Consider the following 21,667-nt stretch of genomic DNA (forward strand, 5'->3'; position numbering starts at 1 on the left):
GGCTAACAAAAGTCGCCTGTTAACTTGGGGGGGGGGGGGGGGGAGGGCGGGGTGGCCCCACGCTGCCCTTCCTCTAAGACGTTGGGATTTAAAGGATGGCATATGCTTCCTGCTCACTTCCTGCTCATCCGGGCATATAAAGCACCGTTTCATTCCACACTTTCTATTATCTGTACCTCCTCTCCGATGTCCTACACTCCCTGCCTACCAGGGCCCCAAGTACGGTGAGGTAAGCGAGGCACTCTCCTGGAGTCGAAACTTAATGGAGGCCTGAAAATGTCTCAGTTAATCAAGATCAGTAATATCTAAATGCAAAAATTCTTTTAAAAATTGGTAAACTAGGCCAGCTGCTGACTGCCTAGTTCTGTAAATAAGGCTTTCAAGGGTGGGATTAAGGTGAGAAGACAGGCAGGATCGCGCAAGTGAAAAGGTGCTTTTGAAATTTTGATATGTTGCTTATCATGGCTTTTTTTTTTTGGATTAATTTTGATTTTTTTAAATTATTTTTGACTTTAAAAAACATTGCATCAAAATATTTATCTTGATTATGGAGGTGTGGGTTGTTTTCTTTTTTTTTTCCCGAATGCATAAATTTTGGAATTGAGGCACGTGTCTCTCCCTAGCCGTACCCTAGCACTGGCCCTGTAAAATTACGGGTCAACGAAAATCTATCCACCTTGTTCAACCACGACTCTTACAGGCAAGAGAATCAGGCCGCTCCCCTCCCCGACCCCCAGCGTCCAGGTGCCCGCGCCACGAAGCCCCCTGCGGCCCGGCGGGGTTTAAGATCTTCCCCTCGGCTTTGGCTTTCCTCGCACGTGTACTAAGAAGCTACGCTGCCCTTGGATCGGGTTCTCGCTCCGAGCAGCCCGAGCGCCTCGACCGTGCTGTTAGGAAACGATCGCTCGCTCTCCTGCTGCAAGCTGTCCGGTTTGGCTGCTCAGCAACTACCTCCTCCGCCACGGGGCTGACCCGCAGCGACGCCGTCTCCAACAGCGTCTGCCCTCCGCACGGGGACGCCAGGTGACAGGACCTGCCCCAGCCGGGGTCGCCCGGGCCGCGGACCCGCCCCAAGCCCGGATCGGCTCGCCGTCCGGCCGCCACATCCTGTCACCGGCCATCGTGTGCTCTCGCCTGCGCGCCCCGCCGAGTCCTCAGGCGTGAGAAAGGGCTCGCGCCGCGCCCGGCTTTTCGCCGCACGGGACCGAAAAGCGCGAAAAAGCTCCCCGCGCGACAGTGCGCAGGCGCAGCGGCGCCCAGGGCTTTCCGCAGCGCGGTCCTCGGGGGCGCTGGCTGCGCGCCGGGCGCTCGGCAGCCCGGTGGGGGGCGCTGCGGGGAAGGCGCCCGAGGAGGGAGGGGGCTCCTTGGAGGGTGGTGCCGGGCCCGGGTCGCCGCCCTGCAGGGCGGGGACCGGTGCGGGCGGAGGGCCGCGGCGGGGACCGGTATGGGGCGGGCGCGGCCCGGGGCGTGCGCAGGGTCCGCGGGCCCGACGAGGCGGGTGACGGCGGGTGACAGCGGGCGGGGCGGCGGGCGGCGCCGCGTTCTCGCCGTCTGCGCGGCCGGGCCCGGAGGGTCGTCGGACTCGGTGCGCGCCGGGCCGGGCGGGCGGAGGCGCCATGCACGGCCCCCCTGCCGGGCCGCTGCGGCTGCTCCTGTGGCGAAGCCCGGCCGCCAGCACGTGGACCCTGGGCGCCCGCGGCCCGGGGCCCCGGCCTCAGCGGACGGGCCTGTGGCCGGCGCGGCCTTGGGGCGCGGGGCCGGGGCTCCCCGGGGCCGCCGGGGCCGCGCGAGGCCCGCGCCGCTGGAGTAGCGGCTGCTCGGCCGGGGGCCCCCGCGCGGCGGGCGGGGGATCGGGCCTCGCGCGGCTCCTGGCGCTGTGCGCGCGGCTCCCCGGCGGCTGCAGGTGCGGAGCGCTCCCCGGGCCCGGCGCTCCCCGGCTCCCGTGCGCTGGGCTTCGGGGCGGCCCCGCGGCCGCCGCCCGCGTCGGGGGCAGGGCCTGGCAGCGCGGGCCGGAGGTGCCTGCGGCCGCCGCGGCTCCCGGAGACGACTCGCAGCTGCGCCCCGCGGCGGCCAGGCGCTCGGAGGCCCGGAAGCTCCTGGGGCTGGCGTACCCGGAGCGCGGGAGGCTGGCAGGTAGGCTCGCTGCGTCCGCTTCCCCTCCGCGGTCAGCGCACCTTGCACCCCGCGGCCCTGGGCCACGCCTGGGCCACTTGTAACCCCGTGGAGAGGGACAGGCCGGGATCCCCCTTTACGTGGGGATCTTGAACCGGTGCTGAACGAGGAGTGCTCACCCTCGGTCGCACTGTCAGGCCTTTCAGGTTGGCTGAGAACCTGCTCACGGCTGTGCTTTATGTTTGTTTTCTCGGCCTGACACACGTTGCACAAGCGAGCAGCGGCGGCTCGTTACTGGAATCTTTGGGTCCGTTCCGCTTGGCCATTGCCAGCCCCCCCGCCCCTTACATTTTAAAATTTATTCTAGCCAAAAGTATATCTGGTTTTGTATTATGAAGTTATACTACTTTTTATGAACATTGTGTAATGTGTTGGGCCAAATAAGTCAGAGAAAGACAAATACCACTGGATCTCACTCATATGTGGAGTTTAAGAAACAAAACATGAGTGTAGGGGAAGGGAAGGAAAAAGATAAAAACAAAGGGAGGCAAACCGACAGGACACTCCTAACTATAGAGAACAAGCAGAGTTGCTGGAGGGGAGGCGGGGGATGGGTAACTGGGTGATGGCCATTAAGGAGGGCACTTGTTGGGATGAGCATTGGGTGTTATATGCAACTGATGACTCGTTAAATTCTGTCCCTGAAACTAATAATAAACTATACGTTAACTAAACTGAATTTAAATAAAAATTTAAAAAACATTATTTGATTTAGGCAACTTTATTAAACAGTCAACACGTTTTTTGTGAATTTATGTGAAGTAAAACAATGTAAACCTTTCCGTTTTGTTTCATGTGCCTTTTGCTTCCCTGAGTGGTAAGCAGGAAGTTACTAGCTCTTCAAGAAAACCAAACACTGGCATAGTAAGTGACCTGTGAACTCCAGAAGCTATGAGAAACTGTAGATCATAACCTAACTAAATCATAATTGAGTAATTTTTTAAAGGAATCAAAATGAATGTTTTTAGTACAATTTTCTATAATTCCTCATTTTTTAACCATAATTGGGAAAATGTTATCACGCAAGAGCCTTTTAAGATCTAAAAGATCCCAGGACCCAGGGATCACCACCTGAGCGGAAGGCAGACACTCAACCGCTGAGCCACCCAGGTGTCCCTCCATTTCTTTAATAAATATTTATTGAGCCTCCTCAATGTCATGGGGTTACATTGGGGGGTGGGTGGGGGCAGAAAGAAACATGATTTCTGTTCCTGTCAGGGCTTCCAGCTTAGTGGGGAAGAAACAAATGAAAGTCATATGACTAGAGAGAAAACTGCAACCATGATGAGGGCATGGGAAGAGGGTCAGATGCAGCCCTTGAAACAGGTGAGAATTCCACATGCTTTGCTGCAAATCCATTGCCTTAGAAAGGATTTTCCTAGAGAGTCATTTGTGATGTAGGGCAGATGGGTGCTGTGGAGGAAGGCAGGTGGAGTAGGAATGGCTTACTTCTCACTGTTGAAGCTTTGGGGAATTCTTGCTATCGTTTAAGTATAAAGAGAATTTATTTCATTGCTCAGTTGGTCCTATGCAGATTTTGATGGAAATAAGATCTTTTACTCTATTAAGAGAAATTTTTGAGACTAGAAGGTCTCGCTGGACGGTGAACTGCTTGAGACAGGTGCTGTTTCTGATTCTGTCTAGTTCTTAGCATGTGTGCAGCACAGGGCAGGGGCTCAAGAGTGCCTGAGATGAAGGAATAAGTAATGGTCCCACCAGGCCCAATTTTAGTGACTCTGAGCACTGCAAGGTGTGTCTGTCATTCCCATATGCAATTTGAGTGCAAGGAAAGCCAGTTTTGTTTTATTTCTGAAATACCAGGTGCTGAGAAGTTTTTTTAGATAAACCTCTCACCCTGTGGGCCAGAGTACTTTCCATTTTAGGCTTTGCTGGTGCCCACATGTGCTCAGCACTGTGGATAGTCCAGCCTGGCATCTCTCATAACCATCATCCCTGTACCTTCTTTCCGTTCCTACATGTCTTGCCATGCTAGTATGTTGAGACAGCTTTAAATAAAGCAAGAACTGTACCTCCTTTTATTTTAAGAAGAGTGATTTTGATCTGCCTCATTGAATGATTGTGAGCATATATATGACCTGAGAAAATAAGTCCAAGGTTGGTACACTAATTTTTTTTAAGATTTATTTATTTATTTATTTATTTATTTATTTATTCGTGATAGACATAGAGAGAGAGACAGGCAGAGGGAGAAGCAGGCTCCATGCCCGGAACCCGACGCAGGACTCGATCCCGGGACTCCAGGATCGTGCCCTGGGCCAAAGGCAGGCACTAAACCACTGAGCCACCCAGGGATCCCCGGTACACTAATTTTTTTAAACAGATTATAAATACATATTGTATCTTATGAGGAAATCTGATGAAAAACACTTACTTTGGACATATGGTTTCCTTAAAAGTCATTATATATGATATATTGAAACCAATCTGGGTGTTGGCATTTGTGAGATTAAAAGGAAGTGGGGTGTCATCATTAATTTGTAACTTACCATCATAAAAACAGCCTCAGATGTTGATACATCTCTTTGAAAGGGTGTGGATAAAGAGCTGTGTGTGTGTGTGTTAATCAAGAGGCCAAAATCAAGAGGCCAAAAGAAACTGAATTGAAGAGAAGAAATTCCAGTGTTAATTTGCTAATTTTTAGGAAAATAAATGCAAAAATCTTTTTTTAACGATTCAGCTCTACATTTGATTAACAGTATTTTCATCTGTCTTCAGCAATTTGTTGAATATGCCACCTGAAGTCTGTGACCAGAAAACTTTGATCTGAAGTAATTTATGTCAGAAACTTTAAAAAAGGTCTACCATTTGAAATGTTTCCAGATGTGTGGGGAGAACAGTTTTAGCATTATTCCCATTTTTTCAAGGAATAGGCACTGCAGTCTTCTCACCTGCCCCATGCCTCTCCTCCCTGCAGCTCACTTAGTATAGGAATTTGCAGCCATCTTCCTATAGCTGTGGCCTACAAAGTTGTTCTCCAGTCTCTCTCTGTTAATTCTTCATCTTAGCACCTTGGCCAGAAGAAGTCTTAAAAGTCTTCTTTTAGAAGGCACTGCAGTCTTCTCACCTGCCCCATGCCTCTCCTCCCTGTGGCTCACTTAGTATAGGAATTTGCAGCCATCTTCCTATAGCTCTGGCCTACAAAGTTGTTCTCCAGTCTCTCTCTGTTAATTCTTCATCTTATCACCTTGGCCAGAAGAAGTCTTAAAAGTTACTGGAGCTCACTGAGGAGCCCCTGGTGGACTGCTGGGATAAGAAGTAATTTGTTCCAGCCCTTAGCTGCACCTGGCAGATAGAAGGGGACTGTGGAGGGCTCTAGCCATCCCACTGAATTAGGGGCAGAGAACACTGCATAAATTGATCTTGGAAGTGAGCTGTGGGTCATTGGGGTACTGTAAGGTTATAATGACAATGCCAGCCTGGAGGTGCCCACAGGGGCAGCTTGCCTTCCCTACACTTTGCAGGCAGGTTCCTGGTTAGATTGTGTAAGGTACACCCCCACCCCTCCACACACACAGTTCAGCTGAGGCCTCTGTGGAGAACTGGGGAGGGTGCCTCTCTTGATAAGGGCTTGTGTGGTTTGAGATTAGGACAGTTCTTAGAACCTGATGCCCACCAGGAGCTTTTGCTAAATTAATATTTTATGAAGCGATCAAAAAGAATAGAGTGATAAAACCAGTGAATAAGCAAAGAGAGGGTGACAAGTGTTTAGAATGGCTGTTTCCTCGAGCCCAAATCAGGACAGAGGCTCTACTAAGGACTGTACTGCTGGCACAGTGAGGCTGAACCTTTGAAATTGAGACTGCTCCAGAAAACTGGATGTTTGTTCGCTCTGGAAATACCATATTTCAGAGAAAACATGAACATTCTGTAGCTGTGCTATGAAATGTGTTAGAATTCATTTAAGCAGAGAATGCATGCCATATTTTAAATGAACTTGGGATGAAAAAAAGTAGAACTCATTATTTTTATGTTGATTACAGGTTAATTAATATTTTGGATCAAATCTGTTGCTAAAATTCATCTTCCCCACGCCCCCTTACTCTTTTAATGTGGCAATTAGAAGATTTAAAAGTACATAGGTGTCTACTGAACAGGGAGTGCTGGAGTTAAGGGCAGGACTACCACTATTGCAGATATGGCACAGATGCCTCGGTCTCCAGCACATGCTGACCGTCTGGAAGATCTTTATTCTACAGACTAGGTGTCCATCCACCTGAGCAGTTCTCTAAACTCTGCTAGCCTGCCAGCCCCTGATGTTTTCATCCCTTCCCCAGCCAGCTTAGATGCCAGGTTTCTTCACCTCTCCCTTTACCTTGAAATATCCTCACCTCCTTTGCGCCCTATAATACCCACCTGTGTCCTTGGAGGTATCTCCTAGGCACCTGAAAATGCAACATGTCCAAAAACCAAAGTACCCTTCTCCCCAAAGCTACCTTTTCTGCTCCGTCACTTCTCTCAGAGAGTGGGCTGCTGTGTCCTTTGTCAAAGCTGGAGACATTCTTGGTTCCTCGTAATGACAACAGTAATACCTAACTATTGTACTAGATACTGGGCCTTGTATCAGATGCCTTACTTATACGTACTTAATTTACTTCTTATAATATTTCTGCAAAGGAAATATGACTTTTATTGCCATATTATAAAGAAACTGAGGCACAGAGAGGTTGAGTGACTCGAAGTCAAACAGCTAGATGGCAGAGTGAGGTCCATTTTAAAACCTACCCTCCTAACATGCTCCCCCAATCCAGCCAATCCTCAGGTCCTAAGAGTCTAGTTCTTAAAAACATCTGCAGTCTTTGACACCTTCCTTGTCCTCTCTGCCCCTACCCTAATTCCCTCCAGTCCCTCTTGCGTGGAGCAGGGGAACAGAATATTCTAACCAGTCTCTGTAGTCATGATGGCCTCTAGTTCTCCCCTCTCACTCTGCAGCCAGAGTGGATCATTTAAAATGTACAGTTGGCTATAGCACTACCTACCCTAAAGCCCTCTTAGCCTGCCATTCTGCAAATTCCCCATTTCAGTGTATAATATAGAACCCACTCTTTCCCCACTTTATTTCTCAATACTTCTTCCTTTGCACCACGAGGTCCCTGTCCTAGCTCTGTCCTCTGACCATCAGGCAGGTACAGCTAACCCCAGGGTCATTCCAGGATTAAAGATGAAGCACAAAAATGAGACCCCACCACTGTCTGAAGCATTTAATAGGCATTATCTCCTTCAATCCTCCCCAAAACCCTCTTACCCACCTTATTTCAAAGGAAACTCAAGCACAGAGAGGTGAGGGAGCTTGCCCAAGTTCACCCAGTTCATATAGTACAGAACTTCACTGAAAGAAAGACTTCCTCATTGTACCACACTATATTACAAGCAGAGAAAAGGACACCAGCCTGGGGTTTGGGACAGGCCAGGAAGCAGAAAGGCTCCTGCCTGATGGTCAGAGGAATCATTAAAAGATTGGCACTGTGTCTAGTAGGTGGTGGGCATGCTTCTTCCACCTAACCCAAACCTGTTTTTTCATGAGCTAACTCTGCATTTTAGGGTTTTTTCCCTCCTTTTGAAGACTATTTCTTTAACTTTTTGGATGCCATTATTCAGTAGAATGAGGATAACAAAGAAACCTGAAGGTATCTGTCAAGAGATACATAACAGTGGCTGAGGTCCCATTAGCAAGGATAGGAACAAGCAAGAGGCTTAACCATGGAGAAAAGTTGGAGAAGGACTTCAGAAGGATTGTAGTATAGTCAGCATGTTGGGTTTAGGGAGGAATCTGAAATGACAGGGTGCAAGTCTAAATTATTCATTAATGTCTTAAGACAGTGATATGTAGTAAAACCTGCATTAACAAGAATCCATCTAACTGAAATCTGAAAAAAAAAACCTTTTATTTTACTTTTGTCTACATTCAATTTGTAGGAAAAGGACACAAATGGCAATAAAACAAATGGATTATATATATATATATTTTTTTATTTTATTTTATTATTATTATTATTTTTTTAATTAAAAGGCAAAGGGGATATCCTGGAATGAGTTTGGATTCAACTAAATTCCTTCCTATTTATGATCATTATCATTACTGTGTAAGAACTAGTGTTCAGAATCAAAATCATAGGGCATTTCATTCACTAACTACAGATTCTAATCTGGAATAAAAACTTTGAATTAGAAGATTGGAGGAGAGAGGGAGAAATGGGCCCTTCTAGCACTTTGCATACGTTATACTCTTGGAAGCATTTGCCAGAGTGAAAGAACAGCCTGGAGAGACTAGCAGCTGGTGAAAGATGAAGCAGAAAGGTTTCTCAAGTTAATCCCTTGTTCCCCAGGACACCTCCCCCTGGAGCATGCCAAATCACCACAGTTGTGTTATGCTGAATGCCGGGTGAGATGTTCTGCATACCTGTGGGTTTCAGTCCCTCTGGGCCCTGTCATCAGGAGCGTGGCATTTCAAAATAAGACCCCAGCTTGACTCTTGGCCAGGTTCACATTTTTTGGTTATATTGTGATATTGGGATTTTAAACCAGACACAGGAACTTTGTGGCTCTGTGCAAGGAGTTGTTTCTGTTTGGATTTTCTGAGGTGCCAGATCTTAAAGTTCCTCTTTAGGCTACTGAGTAACTTTGGTCTGATACACTTTTGTGCCTTCTTTGCCAAAGTTCAATTTATTTGTTCATTCATTTGACAAATGTTTATTGAACTTCTACTATGTGTCTCTGGGGTGGGGATATAGCAGTGAACAAAGCAGACAAAAATCTTTATGTCCTGGGGCACCTGGCTAGCTCAGTCAGAAGAACATGTGACTCTTGATCTCCGGCTTGTAAGTTCAAGCCCCACCTTGGGTGTAGAGATTACTTAAAAATAAATTACCCTTTAAAAAAAAAAAAAAGATGTTTATTTATTTGACAGAGAGAGAGAAACAGTAAGCACACACACAAGCAAGAGAGAGTGGTAGACAGAGGGAGTGAGAAAAGCAGGCTCTCCCCTCCCTGAGCAAAGAGCCCAACGTGGGGCTCGATCCCAGGACCCCAGGTTCATGACCTGAGCCAAAGGCAGACACTTAACTAACTGAGCCACCCAGGTGCCCCTAAAAATAAATTCTTAAAATCATTTATGTCCTAATGGAAAAATAGACAATAAACAAGTGAAACATTTAGAATGCCAGAGGTGGGGGGTGCTAGGAGAAAAATGAAGAGGGAATGAGGCAGCCAGTATTGAGTATCTATAGTTTAAATAAGGTTGTCAGAAGGCCTCGAGAAAGGAAAAGAGTGATTATGTGAAATACTCCCTATTTAAAAGGCTCTCATTCTTCCTAGAGCTCTGCTCTATACTCTTTTTTTAATATAAGAAATACTTTATTTGCTCTATACTCTTTTTTTAATATAAAAAATAATTTTAAAAAAGATTTATTTATTTATTCATGAGAGACACAGACTGAGAGAGAGAGGCAGAGACCCAGGCAGAGGGAGAAGCAGGCTCCTCACAGGGAGCCTGATGCAGGACTCGATCCTGGATCCTGGGATCACAACCCAAACTGAAAGCAGGCACCCAGCCACTTAGCCACCCAGGTGTCCCTAAAAAATACTTTTTAAATTGAAGTATAGTTGATGTACAATGTTATATTAGTTTCAGGTGCATAATATATTGAATCATCAATTCTGTTACTCAGTGCTCACCACAATAAGTATAGTCACCATCTGTCACCAAACAGCATTTAGTACTTTATTACTGACTATATTCCCTATGCTGTGCTTTTTATCTCTGTGACTTATTTATTTTATAACGGGAAGATTGTACCTCTTAATCTCCTTTATCTAATTCTCAATACTTCCTCCCACTTTGCCTCTGGCAACTACCAGTTTATTCTCTATATTTAAGAGTCTAAGATTTTTTGTTTGTTCCATTGTTTTATTTTTTATATTCCACATATAAGTGAAATCACATGATTTCACATGATTTTTATATTCCACATAAAAGTGAAATCACTTTTCCCACAGCTTCACTTTCTTTGTCTGATTTATCTTGCTTAGCATAATAGTCTCTAGGTCCATCCATCTTATAGCAAATAGAAAGCTCTCATTCTTTTTTATGGCTTAAGTAATAGTCCACTGTGTGTGTACCACATTATCCATTCATCTATGGGTGGATACTTGAGTTGTTTTCATATCTTACTATTGTAAGTAATACAATCTACACTCTTTTTATTAAGGTTACATAAAACTAATACCTTTAACTGCAGTATTAGTATTAGGTAAAACACAAAGAGAAGTACCTATTGTTAGGAGAGTGTGAGAGCTCCCATCTCCCAGGGCTCAGTCCACATAGTATTCATCTAGGAGCCTTCTTATTGAATCTGTAATGGTGGCACTAGCTGGGTTCCTAATAGAATCAAACTCAAAAGGTATGTAGTGGTATATACAGTGCCCCCAATCACCCCAATCTTTTTTTCTAAGATTTTATTTAATTTAAGGAAAGAGAGAGAAAAGAGAGAAAAGCAGAGGGAGGGGGACAAGCAGACTCCCCACCAAGTGCAGAGCCCGACGCAGGGCTTGATCTTACCATCCTGAGATCAAGACCTGAGCCAAAACCAAGAGTCGGATGCTTAAGCCACTCCCCAACCCCAGTCTTAAAAAGGAACTACTGTTACTTGTTTCTTATTATTTTCCAGGAGATGTTTTGTATGTGTATGAACTTAAAAGCCAACAAGCAAATGTTAACACCTGTGTCCTGGGCTGTTTTCACTAACAGTGTATTTTGGTGACCTCAATACCTGGAAAATTGCTTCATTCTTCTTAATGACTGTGTAATACTCATAAAATAAATGTTCCTTAATTGATTTAACTTGTTCTCCATTGGCAGTTTGCATGCTTTGAGTCTTTTGCTGATACAAGTAATGCTGTAGTGAACATCCTCAGATGTGCCTGTTTTGCATACATATATGGGAGTATATGTATAAGTTAAAATCTTAGAGGTAGAATTATTGTATCAAAGGGAATTCACATTCATATTTTAACCAATATGATCACATTACTCTCCATTGCAGTCGCACCACTTTGCACACCCACTAACAGTATAAATGCTTCTTTTCCCACAGCTTCACCAACATGGTGTGCTATTGAACTCTTTGATCCTTGCCAATCCAATATATGAAAACTGGTTTATCTTTGTAGTGAAAATTGCATTCCTCTTGCTATGAATGCACTTAACTTACCTGGGGTATGTGTTGTTCCTAATTGGATTTTCTCAATATTTTCCTTTTTGATAAGACTGTCTCCCTGTTTTTTAGATGTGGGAACAATTGTGTTATTATGTATTTCTATATCATGCTGGTATTCTGGTGCTTTAATCCCAAAGCAATAAGATTAAGAAGGAACATATCACATGTGTAATGGATGCCAGTAACTATTTCAATACTTTAGATAACCTTTGGAAATAGTACACATAATCAAGAGCTTTACCTGCATTGTTTGATCTTCAAGCAAAGACACAGATGCCAGGCAATGACAATGTATAGCGTGAACGTTGGAAAAATGTCCTCTGAGCTGAACACCCAGATCAAGAGGCAGGAAGGGAGGCCAGAATGGATCTTCAGATTGTCATAGTTAACTCTTGGTTATTTCTGGCAAGGAAGATATCATCAGACCTGAGTAAAGTAAAAGTCATTCTGCCTGATACTTGGGTATGATCAGTCCCTCCCTACAGTCACCCTACTTCTTCTGTCCCTAGGACCCCCTGGGTTCTTGCCTTTAGTCAAGGGTCCAGGAGCATGAAAGGAAGGAAACTCCCAGCACCTGAGAGCAGCACCTGCTCTGAACAGCAGCTCAGGGAAAGAAGCTTGGTAAAGTTACCATCCTGCCCCTTGCTGAAGTGCTCACGGACCTGAAGCTGCTTGTGTTTTTCTAGCTGCAGTTGGGTTTCTGGCCGTGTCCAGTGTCATCACCATGTCTGCTCCTTTCTTCCTGGGAAAGATCATCGATGTCATTTACACAAACCCCACTGTGGACTACGGCTCTAACCTGACACACCTCTGCCTGGTGCTCAGCGGCGTGTTCCTGTGTGGTGCTGCTGCCAACGCAGTTCGCATCTACCTCATGCAGACTTCAGGTAAAAAGGCCCTCATTTTGAGAAAATGAGTGAAAATATCAGTGAGGGTGACAAAACATGAGAGACACCTAACTCTGGGAAACGAACAAAGGGTAGTGGAAAGGGAGGTGGGGTGACTGGGTGACAGGCACTGAGGGGTCACTTGGCGGGATGAGCACTGGGTGTTATGCTATATGTTGACAAATTGAACTCTAATTAAAAGAAAAAAAATATATATGCCCTCATTTTGCACGAGCAAGGCATTCCAGAGGACTTGTAGTGGGGTCACATGGGGTTGTTCAGGTGTGAGCTTCATGTGCTCCAGGATGTCTATTCCTCTTTTTCTACCCCTTGTTCAGCAAGGACAAAGCCCCAAGTGTGGCCAGATGGGCCCATGAGTTGTTTTAGATCAAGCACTCTCTTCACAACTGTCTTTGTACATGAACTGAAGTGAGGGAAACAGCCTATCTTATGGAAGGTTTGAGAACGTGGTCCATAGTCGGAGGGCTGGAGTTCTGAGCCTCCTCCAGGGACCTGTGGAAACCTTATCTGCTCTGTGTTTATATTTCCCTTTCAGTAGGCAGTGGGGTGATGAGTTTTTACAGTATTTCCCTGATGAGGCCTGGTTGTTAACAGGTGGGCAACTACCACAATAATCATAGAGCCCAGGATGCCCGACTCTAAATCGCTGCTCATTATTTAGCTAATAAAATACTCTGCAGATAATTAACCAGTTCTTGCCATTTGAAAGATCAATACAAAAAAGCATTGCCAAGGAGGAACAAAATTAGCTTTAGAGAATTTAATGTAGTAAAGCTTATTTGTAAATAATACTTTTTAAACATCTCTCAGAGATAATTGTATTTTATCACTGCATCCTGTTCTCCACATCAACAGTCTGTGTATGGTTACTAAGAGAAAATTAGTGCTTGTTACTGGTGCATGCATGTCAGTATGCCAGGGCTCAGGTGAGTCTGTTCCCATCAGATGGATGCAGGGTGCCAGACATGCCTCAGAGGGTGCAGTGCTCAGAAGAGGTTGATGACCTCTGGCCAACCTGCTGCCCATTAGGTGGCTACACCCAAGCTGATACCATTCCTGTTTGCTTTTGCAGGTCAGCGTATTGTGAATAGGTTGAGAACTTCATTATTCTCCTCTGTTCTGAGGCAAGAGGTTGCTTTCTTTGACAAGACTCGCACAGGAGAATTGATTAACCGCCTCTCGTCAGACACCGCACTGCTAGGGCGTTCAGTGACGGAAAACCTCTCGGATGGGCTCAGGGCTGGGGCCCAGGCTTCTGTTGGCATTGGCATGATGGTATGTTGGCCTGGCTTGTGCTGGTACCTTCTAGTTAGGGCTTTGGCCTGTGCCAGGCCTCTCAGTCATGAGATGAACTCAAGTTGAGCTGTTCTTATCACCTTGTAAGCCAAGAGTGCTATCACAGGCTGCAGGGACATGGAGATGGCTTCTTCCTTTGGGACCTCCTGCAACTTTTGTTTCTCCAGAATGACTTTCTGGAGAGTGGACAAGAGAGTGGACCATTTAGAAGAGATTACATTGTTGCCTGGATTTTCTAAGAATGTGTGAATGAATGTTGCAGAAAAGAGCCACAGGTGGAAGGAGCCCTTTGGGTTAGAGGAAAGATTGTAAGTTACATTCTCTCCTTGCCCGGCAAAAAGGCAGTGCCATCTTGACAAGACCAGAGGATCATTTCCTTTCCTCTTCTTGTAAGGAGGAGGATAAATGCCATCTTTCTATACACAGAAGTATATCTATACTCCATTGAAGTGAACTCTCTCTACCCCCACAGCCTCTTTCCTGCCTTAGCTGGGTGGCTAGAGCACTGTCATGTCTGCTTGCTTCACTTCTTCAAACCACGTTTCTCTTCAGACCTGTACTGCTGGCCAATAGAAATGTAATGCAAGCCACATAGGTAATTTTTAATTTTCTAATAGCCATACTTTAAAAAGCAAAAAGAAAGATGAGTTGAAAAAAACAAAAACAAAAAAAGAAAGATGAGGTGAGATTATTTTTTTTTTTTTTAAGATTTTATTTATTTATTCATGAGAGACACAGAGAGGGAGGCAGAGACACAGGCAGAGGGAGAAGCAGGCTACCTGTGGGGAGCCTGATGCGGAACTCAATCCCGGGACTCCGGGATCATGGTCTGAGCCAAAGGCAGATGCTCAACTCCTGAGCTACCCAGGGGAGGTGGGATTATTTTAATAATATATTTTACTTAACCCAATATAAACAAAGTATCATCAGTTCAACATGTAATTTACATAAAAATTATTAATCTGATAGTTAATATGATTTTTTTCATATTAAGATTTCAAAATCCAATGTGCCTTTTATATTTAATGGAACATCTCAATCCAGATTGGAAATATTTCATCTACATTTAGATTTATAAACTTTGCCATTGAAAAAGTAGATTTACATACCAGATTTTCCAGACATCTAAAACTTAACCAATAACTAAATAGAATATTCGTTTTTAAGTTTAAATTTTAATTAAAACTAAACAAATTTAAGAATTTAGTTTCTCAGTCACACTAGCTACATTTGATGTGCTCAGTAGCTATGTGACCATTATCATTTTAAGCAGTGCAATTCCAGATCTCTAGAATGAGGACTGTAATTAATCCCATATCCCAAGTGGAATAGCTTGGGCTTATGTCCTCTTTGCTTTCCATGTAGCACTATCAATCTGGAGCAGAAGGACGTGTACCAGACCGAGCTAGTAAGATCTGATTATGAAATGGAAAACTGCTTTTGTTTTCCCAGCCAAGAGAGAAGCCAAACTGGAAGAAGACCCACCCTGCACTAAAGCACCATTTCTAATATTTCTAAATATTGATAATTCTGGGGCTCAGGTTGAGTTTGGAACCTCTTTTTGTAACAGTTTCAGACAGTTCAGTATAAGTCTCATAGCTAATCAGAAGGAGCCTTAGTTTGCTCAGGCTGCCATAACAAAGTACTAAAGAGTGGAGACTTAACCAACAGAGATTTATTTCTTACAGTTAAAGAGGTTGGAGTCCAAGGTCAAGGTGCTGGCAAAGTTGGTTCATTGTGAGGCCTCTTCTCTTGGCTTGTAGGTGGCTGCCATCTTGACATATGCTCACATGGCCTTTCCCCAGTGCTTGTGTGAAGAATGCAGGTTCTTTGGTGTCTCTTCTTTTAAGGACACTGATCCTATCAAGGCCCCACCATATGACCTCATTTCACCGTAATTACTTCCTTAGAGACCCCATCTCTAAATACAGCCAGACTGGAGTTAAGGCTTCAGCATGTGAATTTGGGGGGACAGACATTCAGCCCATACAGGGCTTTATGATGTGGCATCACCTGGTCTTTAGCCCTGGAAGAACAAAAAGTATTCTTTGTTTCTCACAAACTCCCTGGACCTGATTTATGATTAGCCTGCTAATAAGAACCTAATAATGTCTATACCATACTGCAAATTTAGTAACTTAAGTCATGGGATCTTCCTTCTTATGTTAAGATGTGTGTTCCTACTATTCTAACACTCCTTTTTGGTGACAAGATCCCTTCAGAAAGTTATTACTAAACATGGAATCAGAGCACACAGAGGTGGGTGGTTCTGAGACAGTCTACCCAGGGGTTCTGATGCCCGTTTCTACCCTACCGCAGAGGATACCACATGCAGATGGTTTGCTTGAGCTCTGTTCTATTCGGGCACCAGAACCAGCAGGCCTACCCTAATTGAGTCACTGCCTCTGCATGTGCCCTGCTGGACTGCATGACTTGTCTGCTCAGGGTGGATCATTGCAAAATTGAAAGTACCAAGCTCATCCCTGCTTCAGGGCCTTTGTGCACTTGCTTTTCCAAGACCCTATTACATCTGAAATTGTCCTCTCTCTTTTACCCATTTTCTATCTAGGTCTCACCTTGGATAAAACTCCACATGGGTCAGGTATCTTTCAGGTGCCTGGAATAGCATGTGCTGTGTGTAGGCATTCAGTAACGAGCTGTTGAATAAGTAAATGAGTGAATGATTGGTTAATCCATCTATTACTGCACATTTCAGTCTGCAACTTTTCCTCAGTTTTTCAAGAACGCTTTATGCTGATTATACTATTTTCTGTACAAATGAGATTTGACAGATTTAATAATTTGTTGAAGAGATGCTAGGGCCATTTAAAATCCAATCACTAGATTACAGGGTTGACAGGAAAACCCACTATGTTATTTCTATAGAAGTTGATTATTTCCTCTTTCAGTAACTCCAGTTGTTAGAAATTCCTTATGTTGAGTCCATGTCCATCCTGCTGAGACTTCATTCCTCTGAGCCATGGAAACAGCTCCAACTCTCCTTTCACTTATTAGTTATGCCTCTCTACTGAGTCCTCTTTCATCCGTCATTTGATATGGGTGTCTTTGCCATCTTGATCATTTCAATGAGACATGTGGCCCTGGTTGTTCAGTGCCTTCAAGGGGATCCAGACTTGAATACGGAAGTCATGGTATGGTCTGGTCCGTGTGGAGCAGCCTGGGCCTCCTTCCTTTACTCCTGGCCTGTCTTCCTCTGCTCTGTGGTCGAACAGGGTGGTCTGCTGTATGCAGCACTGTATCAGCAACAGTACAGCACTGGAGGATAAAAATCCTTCCATCCTTTCTTCAGCAGCTCTGTCACCTTACCCCGGTGTGGTATGCTGAGTTTTCATGGAGTTTTATGAAGATTGTAGATGTCCAAAAAGTTCTACCAAACAGGATGTACAACTTTGAGACAGCACCTTCAAACTTGCCTACTAATTTATTTATTTATTTTTTTAAGATTTTATTTATTTATTCATGAGAGACACAAGAGAGGAGAGGCAGAGACACAGGCAGAGGGAGAAGCAGGCTCCATGCAGGGAGCCCGACACAGGACTCAATCCCGGGTCTCCAGGATCATGCCCTGGGCTGAAGGCGGTGCCAAACCACTGAGCCACCCGGGCTGCCGTTGCCTACTAATTTAAATACATACCCTGATAAGAGGTAACGAGAATATTTTGCTCTTCTGTGTAACAAACCCCTTTTGGCTTTTGTTTTTGACAGTTTTTTGTGTCACCGAATCTGGCCACTTTTGTTTTGAGTGTGGTGCCTCCAGTATCCATCCTTGCTGTGATTTATGGACGTTACCTACGGAAACTAACCAAAGTCACACAGGATTCCCTAGCACAAGCCACTCAGGTAAAGGCCCCTCCCCTGTGTGGTCTCCACTAGAACAAGCTCAGAGCCAAGGACTTGCAGGCAGACCCTAAGAAATGGACTTGGGCTTTTCAAAAAAGTACTTACTTTTCCTTAAGTTAGTCCTCAAGGTCTTAGAAACCTAGATGCTCTGCCTTCTAGACTAGATGACTACCCATACCTTGGTATAGATCTCACTTGGCTGAACACTGTATGAATTCCTTAGTTCTTTACCATTACTATTTCCTAGAAGATGGAAAAGCTAATTATATTTTAAAAATAGTTTCTGCATGACAATCTGTCCTTCATTAATTAATAAGTAAAGCTTTGCAATGCTATCCAATATCATATTTTTTTTAAGATTTTATTTATTTATTTGAGACAGAGAACACAAGTAGGGAGGAGGGTCAGAGGGAGAGGGAGAATCAAGTTCCCCACTGAATGGGGAGCCTGATGTGGGGCTCTGTCCCAGGACCCCAATATTATTAAGACCTGAGGGGAAGGCAGATGTTTCACTGACTGACCTACCCAGGAACCCCCAAAATTGTATTTATTAAAAATTAAAAATAACTTGCATTTTCATGTTACAAAAACCATGCATGTTTGTAATTGAAAATTTGAAAATATAAAGAAAAAAGTAACATATATAACCCTGTCTCTCAGAATGAATCTTATTAACATTTTAGAGTCCTTTTTAATCTATCTTTTTTCTCTGCATAAAAATATATTTCAGTGTCTGTTTCTTAGCCCTCCTGTTTGCCTTTTTCTCTACATATGTATGATGTGTGTATGTATAAATATTTGTTTCCAAAAATAGGATTGTTCATACACTATGCTTTGTAACCTATGTCTGATTTAGTCATGTATCATGCATGAGCAGCTTTCTGTTGATAGTGCCTTAAAAATGAGAGCCCCATTTTAACTTGCCTGTAGAAATCTTGTAATGTGGCATTCCTCCCCTTGAAACGTATTTATTATTCTCCTAGCTAGCTGAGGAACGTATTGGAAATATAAGAACTGTTCGAGCTTTTGGGAAAGAAATGACTGAAATAGAGAAATACACCAGCAAAGTGGACTGTGTGATGCACTTAGCAAGGAAAGAGGCATTTGCTCGGGCTGGCTTCTTTGGAGCAGTAAGTAGATGATTTTGAAAAGTGCAAAGGATGGATGTTATGACTGAAAGACATTTGTATTCTGTGACTTTGCCATGAGTAGAAAATAATTCTATTCCACTTCAAGACTAGGTGTGAGCATTCATAAACTGTTTCTGTGAAAGAAGAGAAAAACTGCTACATGTAACAAAAAACAGTGGGTGGTAAGACCGAAACAGTGTGGGATCAGACAGCTTCCTGGTGTGGCCCAGACCACCTGTATCCGCTTCACCTGGGAACTGGCTGGACACTCCAGACCTACGAATCAGAACCTCTGGGCTGGGGGCCAGCAATCTGTTTTAACAGGCCTCCGGGTCATTCTGATGCAGGCAGTGTGAAACCCACAGAGTATTAACCAAAATAACTTCAGTGTATTTCAAGAAAGAAGTATGACAAAATTGATCACATTGGTCACAACTCAAATACAACACGATTAGATAATCACCCTGAAGGGAAATCCATAGCATGTTCAAGTTGGAAAGAATTTCAGGTGATTCAATAATTATCATGATTTAGGGACACAGAGGCCCAGATAAGGCAGCACTGACCAGGGACCACACACCTAACGTCACTCAAGGCAGTTCAGAGAGATAGGATTCCATCTTCTTATCCAGCTTTGCTGGGGGTGTCAAATTAGAATATATAAACACATACATTAGCTATGTATTCGTCTTCTCCTTAGAGAGGGAGATCTTAATATTGTTTTTTCCTTTGCAAACTGAATTGATTGAATAAAATAGGAATCTGGTGGGTGACTCAGCTTCTAGGTTTTCATGTTGATGAGATTATTTCCTTCAGTACTGCACTATTTCAGAAGTATTTTTGTATTTGAAATTCAGATAAAAACTTACTATTTGGGAAAAATCTTGTTGTGATAGTTAATGCAAAAAAGGAAATTATAGGCCATGCTAATCCTTCTAGCGTTTAGGTCTCTGGTTCCCACCTGACATCTCTGTTTTCTTCATCTGACAGACAGGGCTCTCCGGGAACCTGATCGTGCTTTCTGTCCTGTACAAAGGAGGGCTGCTGATGGGCAGCGCCCACATGACCGTGGGTGAACTCTCGTCCTTCCTAATGTATGCTTTCTGGGTTGGATTAAGCATTGGAGGTATATAATTTAAATAGGTTTGGGAGTTACAAATTAAAAATCAGGTTATTGTTTCTGAAATAAAAATTTAACTTTCCCATTATATCACCTCTCATCTATTAACTTCAATTGAAAAAACATTTCCTAGAATGTTAGTCCAACTTGACTTTGAAAGAAGAAATAAAGATATGAATGTGATCTTTCCATGAGGTGAGCAGTTCCTTAGCTGGGATGTTGAGGATTTTTACAGGCCTCTGTGGCTCACTGAGCTCAGGGTCATACTGGAGCCATATTTTCCAACTTGCATGTTCAGACAGCTTGTTTGCTTTGGCCCTAGAATGTGAGGAGGAGGAAGGACAGTGACGAACAGGTGTGTACACAAAACCCACAGTCCTGTGGTAGTGGTTGTTTCACGACTGACAAATCACTAGAGAATAAAACTCCCTTTGTACAAAGTCAACCACTTTCAAAACTGATGAATGGTCATAAAGTATAAATTAGAAAGTACATGGAACAGAGTTGTTTACTTTTATCAGGAATCTCTCAGAGTTCAGCTTTTTTTGTTCATTCCTGGCTAAAGGGAAGCAAGGTCTATGGAGACAAAGCTGTGTGAAATCTGTGAAGTTTTCTTTTCTGTACTTCTCCTACATGCCCAGCCAAAGAGGGGCAAGCGATTTCCTGCTTTTAGTTTCCTTTCTTTGAAAACTGAGATGGAAAGATTAGATAAATAAATAGCTTGAGATTTGATGAATGCAACTCTGGTATCCCGCAGTGTCACCTCAACCCGAGATTTTTATTGTCTGTGTTTATTTTTTTTTAATTTTTATTTATTTATGATAGTCACACACACACACACACACAGAGAGAGAGGCAGAGACATAGGCAGAGGGAGAAGCAGGCTCCATGCACCGGGAGCCCGACATGGGATTCGATCCCGGGTCTCCAGGATCGTGCCCTGGGCCAAAGGTAGGCGTTAAACTGGTGCGCCACCCAGGGATCCCTATTGTCGGTGTTTAAAGGTAGAATCTTTTCCTTAAACATCTGCAAGCAAGTGAGGATATTTTCTAGACTGAGATTTCCAGAGATCCTGTTAAAATAGCCTGTTAGTTCTGCTGGCTGCTTTTGAAGAAGAACCTGCTTAAGATGGTTCGGGGTGCTGAGTGACTTGAGAAGTGAGTCGGTCTGGGAGGACCTGGTGATGTGCTGTTGCTTTTCTCTCCACCCCTGGGTTGAGCCTGCTGGGCTGCAGGGTCTCACGCCTGGGTGGTCGTGGTCCTTCAAGACTTCTGGCCTGCCGTAGAGTAGATTTGCCTGCCCCATGTCCCTTCCCTGTGGCCTCTCTGCCCACATTCCATGCTTGACCACAATCAGCTTTCCTCCCCGGCCTTCCCTAATCTTATGTTTTCTGCCACAAGTTGTTGAATTGATCTTTTTTAGTCTTTCTGCTTCTCCTGGCTGCTTTTCTCCAAACTATTTGACCTGATAGAAGCCATCTCTGCTTTGGTGTGCTCACTGCCTTACTTTTTGTCCTGACAATTCACAACTGTGTCTTGCACAGAAATAGTTTGGAAACACAGTTCTGTCTACTGGGAGTCCGTTACTTCTCTCATTTACAGAAGCTGCCTTTGAGGCTTTGTGCTCAAGGTTTGAGGATAACTTGGCTTTCTGAGCTGCAGGCTATCCCACAACTCTGGTCACTGTCTTATATGATACCTGCCACTTGGTGATGGAGGGAGGAGAAAAGGTATAGGTAGATGTGTAGGGATCTATTACCACACAATTTCCCCACATTTACAACCCAGATAACTACATAAGACTACAGGAACTTAATTCAAGAAATTGAGTCGATTTTTAATGTTTTTGTGAAGCTCACTCTTCAAAATAATGAATCTGCAAGCAAGAAATTCTATTTTATTTGTTAAATAAATAAGAATTTTTCAATGTTGTTTTCTGCTTAGAATT

General features: G+C 44.1%; 1 protein-coding gene across 1 annotated transcript in view; it reads left to right on the forward strand.

Moving 5' to 3' along the window:
• The first annotated feature begins 1,507 nt into the window (after positions 1–1,507).
• ABCB10 (ATP binding cassette subfamily B member 10) overlaps positions 1,508–21,667 on the forward strand; it is a 36,240-nt gene continuing 16,080 nt past the window's right edge. The window contains exons 1-6 of the mRNA XM_026008668.2: positions 1,508–2,133; positions 12,092–12,292; positions 13,386–13,588; positions 17,336–17,470; positions 18,454–18,600; positions 19,591–19,726. Coding sequence (XP_025864453.2) covers positions 1,617–2,133; positions 12,092–12,292; positions 13,386–13,588; positions 17,336–17,470; positions 18,454–18,600; positions 19,591–19,726 — 1,339 coding nt within the window. The 5' untranslated portion in view covers positions 1,508–1,616. The remainder of the gene's footprint in view (positions 2,134–12,091; positions 12,293–13,385; positions 13,589–17,335; positions 17,471–18,453; positions 18,601–19,590; positions 19,727–21,667) is intronic.

The sequence above is a fragment of the Vulpes vulpes genome, chromosome 4, assembly GCF_048418805.1.
Source record: "Vulpes vulpes isolate BD-2025 chromosome 4, VulVul3, whole genome shotgun sequence".
Classification (NCBI taxonomy): domain Eukaryota; kingdom Metazoa; phylum Chordata; class Mammalia; order Carnivora; family Canidae; genus Vulpes; species Vulpes vulpes.